A 3641-nucleotide genomic window follows, 5' to 3' on the forward strand; every position below is an offset into this window, starting at 1 on the left:
TAGTCTTGGATAAGTCTTATCAGGATCAAACCTCCAGAATCAATCTGTAACATTTGGCCCAAGAATGCAGAAACCACTTAAGAACAAAACAATCATGCAACCTTGGAAAGATTTTCGTCAAAATCATTTCCCGCTTCATCCATGAGTACAGATAAAAAATTTATCACTTGGATTGAAAAATACATCAAAACAGCAGAGAAGTCATGAAACTGAACATTGAGAAGGCACATTCCCCTACTTCCCCTACTCCTGATGGGGAACAAGTCTTCAACTTCTGACTAGAACTTCTCTGGCTCTCAAACCCCACGACAAGCCACGCACCTTCAACATAAGAGTGGATGATAGACACCGTACCACGCACCTTCAATTAGCTGGGAAATAACAATGCACAGGTACTACTACATTGCTGTCTGCAAAAGCAATGATATGAAACATTGCGATATGCTAATGATCTACTAATATGCTATGATATGAAGTAATATACATATATGATATATCATATATGGAACATTTGCGAGGAGCCATTTTTGACTCTTAGACATTTATTAAACCAGGATGCAAATGAGTGAAAGTGGTCACACAGAAGATTGGCATGTCGCCTGTCACTCTAGTGTATCTTGTTATCTAGCTACATGCATATTGCTTAGGGCATATGACTGAAGGATAATAATATACCACAAGGACTGAAGGATGCTGAATCCAAGAATGGGCATGCAGTTCCCTAAAGAAAACACATTTCATGACCATGCAAGGCAATGGCCAGCAGCTGATGCATGCCTGGCACCCCAGATAGCAAGCAAAACTTTAAAAATCCAAATACACACCACAGTTCACAACAAAATGTCCCAGATAGCAAATGCGTCACGCATGTTCTTCTTTCTAAGGACAACAGCAAGACAATGGCTTGAGCTCAAACACAACAGCAATCACAATGGCTTCAACAATCACAACAGCAATCACAATGGCTCAAACAAGGAAATCACTTTAATTGGATCATATGTTCTTACCTTGGATCGGTGAGGTCGACGTCCACAGATGCAGGAGCAGTAGCTGTCCTAGCCGCCGGTGGTGGCCTAGGTGCGCGGGTACCTCGCCGACGAGTTGAGGAGCTCCGAACTGGACCAGAGGTGACCCGAACCGGCAGCCGCTCGTCATTGCCTCCAACCTCCTGTGAAGCTGTCTCCTGTTGAGGATCGGCACGGAGCCAATCCGGCCCTAGAGCCGCCGCCGCTGCTCCGGCCCACCACTCCGGCCATCCTCCGGGCATGGCGGCGTTGGGGATGCCGGAGGCCTGGGAAGCTGATGGCCCCGCGCTGGGGACGCCGGGCCATGCGCCGGGGATGCCGGGCCACGCGCCGGCGGCCAGGCCCGCCGCGGCTGGGATGGCCGGTTGCTGCGCCGGTGGCTGGCCCGCCGCGGTTGCTGCGCCTCCAGGCCATGCGCCCGCCACCATGCCGGGAGGCACTCCCGCGGCGGCCAGGAGGGCACCCAGGGGACCCGTCGGCGGGCCTCCCGGCCACAAGAACGGGGCGCCGCCAGCCCCTCCGCCGGACACATACGGCGCGCCGTTGGACCCTCCGCTTGGCGCATCTTGGAGCCCACCACCGGATCTACCCCTTTCGACCGCCGGATCCAAGTTTCCCGCCGCCGGAGGAGGGTCCATGCCGGCCGCCGCCAGACCAGACCGGAGGAGGCGCTACCAGAAGAAGAGAAAGGAACGGTTCGCGAGAGGAAGAAAGGAAAAGGAGGCGGTGGCAATTCGGTGTAATTTTGCCGAAGTCGAAGGGTAATTTGGTAACATGGGGGGGCGCGGATGGAGGGGAAGCCGCGGGGAGCTGGTTTTTTGGGCTTCTCCTCCCCAGTACAAATTGGAAAACGGCTTCACGGGTGCTTCGCGAGAGAAGCCGTTTTTTGGAAAGGGCGTTTGGTACGGCTTCTCCAGAAGCCGCTCGAGAAGCCGTCCAATAAGCCCTACCAAACAGGCCCTTTACATTTCCATATTGTAAATGTAAAGGACGTACACGTTTATTTGGGGACATGAATTTTTCCCATAGCCTTGTAATTGCACATCTATCATGGCCTGGATTAAACATGAGTAGGTGAGTAGGTGAGGATAAGATGGCCATTACAAACCATGCGGTCACAAGAGCACGCAAAATTCGTATCCGCATTTGTTTCTACTGATGTTTCTCTCCTATTTTTTTTAAAGTCCCATTACAAGAAAATCAAACACTCTTACTAAAAGGTAACATTAATACATTGATTTTTCTCACCTACTCCTGATTCTCTCACCTACCCATAGTTCATCCAGCCGTTGTCACAAAGGCATGTGTATAATCCATGTTCGTTAGACCATACTATCACAGGCGCATAGGAAAAATCCATGTCTGTGTTTATGGCTATTGGTGTTTCTTAGCTGTCTTTAAAAGACTAGCGACAAGAAAATCAAATACTTCTGCTTAAAAGCAATTCTCACCTATCCATGATTCATCCAACCATTGGTTTGAAAGTAGATGACTGTTTTTCACCTACCACGATTCTCCCACCTACCCATGATTCATCCAACCATTGGTTTCGAAATAAGTGGCCATGATAGACCATTCCATCACAAGAGCATGGGAAAAATCCATGTCCTCATTTATTTCTGTTGGCATTTTCTATGTTGTTCTTAAAAGACTAGCTACAAGAAAATCAAATACCTCTAGTGGTTAGAGCACCAAAGTAGCACCTAGCAGGCTCAGGTTCGGCTCCCGTAAGAGCAAATTAAATGGGACTGGAATAAAAAATAAAAAAATAGGTAGGGGCTTCCCCTGCTGACTTCGGTCAAAAAAAACCTCTACTTAATAGCAACATTGATGCATTGATTTTCTCACCCATCCCTGATTCTCCCACATACCCATAATTCATCTTACCGTTGATTTGAAAATAGATGATCGTGATAGCAGTCATTGATTTTCTCACCTACCCATGTTCATCCAAACGTTGATTTGAAAATAGATGGCCATGATAGACCATGAGGTCATAACTCATAAGGGCATGCCTCCTCATAAGGGCATGGGAGGCATGGGAAGAATTCATTTCTATATTTATTTTTGTTAGTGTTTGTCCGTCGTTCTTAAAATACTAGCTATAAGAAAATCAAATACTTCTACTTTTTTTGGCGAATCAAATACTTCTACTTGAAAGCAACATTGATTGTTTACATCTCATGGACTACATTGAGCAACATCTCAAATCCAAAAACACACACAAAAAAGTTTCTACAATCCGAAGGTTTGATAGCAACAGTGCAATAACATCTGTCATCTTAGAATTTTCTAGCTAGTGCTCCATCTTTGATATTGCTCACAATTGGTGAGACATGTTAGCATGAATGTCTATTTTGAATAAGGCCATAATGGTTTCACCTAATTCTTTGAAGAGAACTTATTGGACTAGTATTCGTATCGGGTGGGTCAATAATTGTAAAGTTCATATGCATCAAATTTCCACTAGCCAATCAAGTATTGCCTCTCCCATAGGAGTTATATGTTGTTGTATATATGCATTTGGTTGAGTAGACATACTCCATTTCAAATCTATGGACACAGTATGATGTGCAGTATATATTTAAAGTAGGACGCACGATATGTGTGTGGAAA

At 46.1% G+C, this 3641-nt stretch overlaps 1 protein-coding gene across 1 annotated transcript in view; it reads right to left on the minus strand.

Annotated features, from left to right (window-relative positions):
• LOC111258485 (elastin-like) overlaps positions 1-1704 on the minus strand; it is a 3474-nt gene extending 1770 nt beyond the window's left edge. Inside the window, exon 1 of the mRNA XM_022829808.1 lies at positions 1008-1704. Coding sequence (XP_022685543.1) covers positions 1008-1663 — 656 coding nt within the window. The 5' untranslated portion in view covers positions 1664-1704. The remainder of the gene's footprint in view (positions 1-1007) is intronic.
• Positions 1705-3641: the final 1937 nt, after the last annotated feature.

The sequence above is a fragment of the Setaria italica genome, chromosome IX, assembly GCF_000263155.2.
Source record: "Setaria italica strain Yugu1 chromosome IX, Setaria_italica_v2.0, whole genome shotgun sequence".
NCBI classification, from domain to species: Eukaryota; Viridiplantae; Streptophyta; class Magnoliopsida; order Poales; family Poaceae; genus Setaria; species Setaria italica.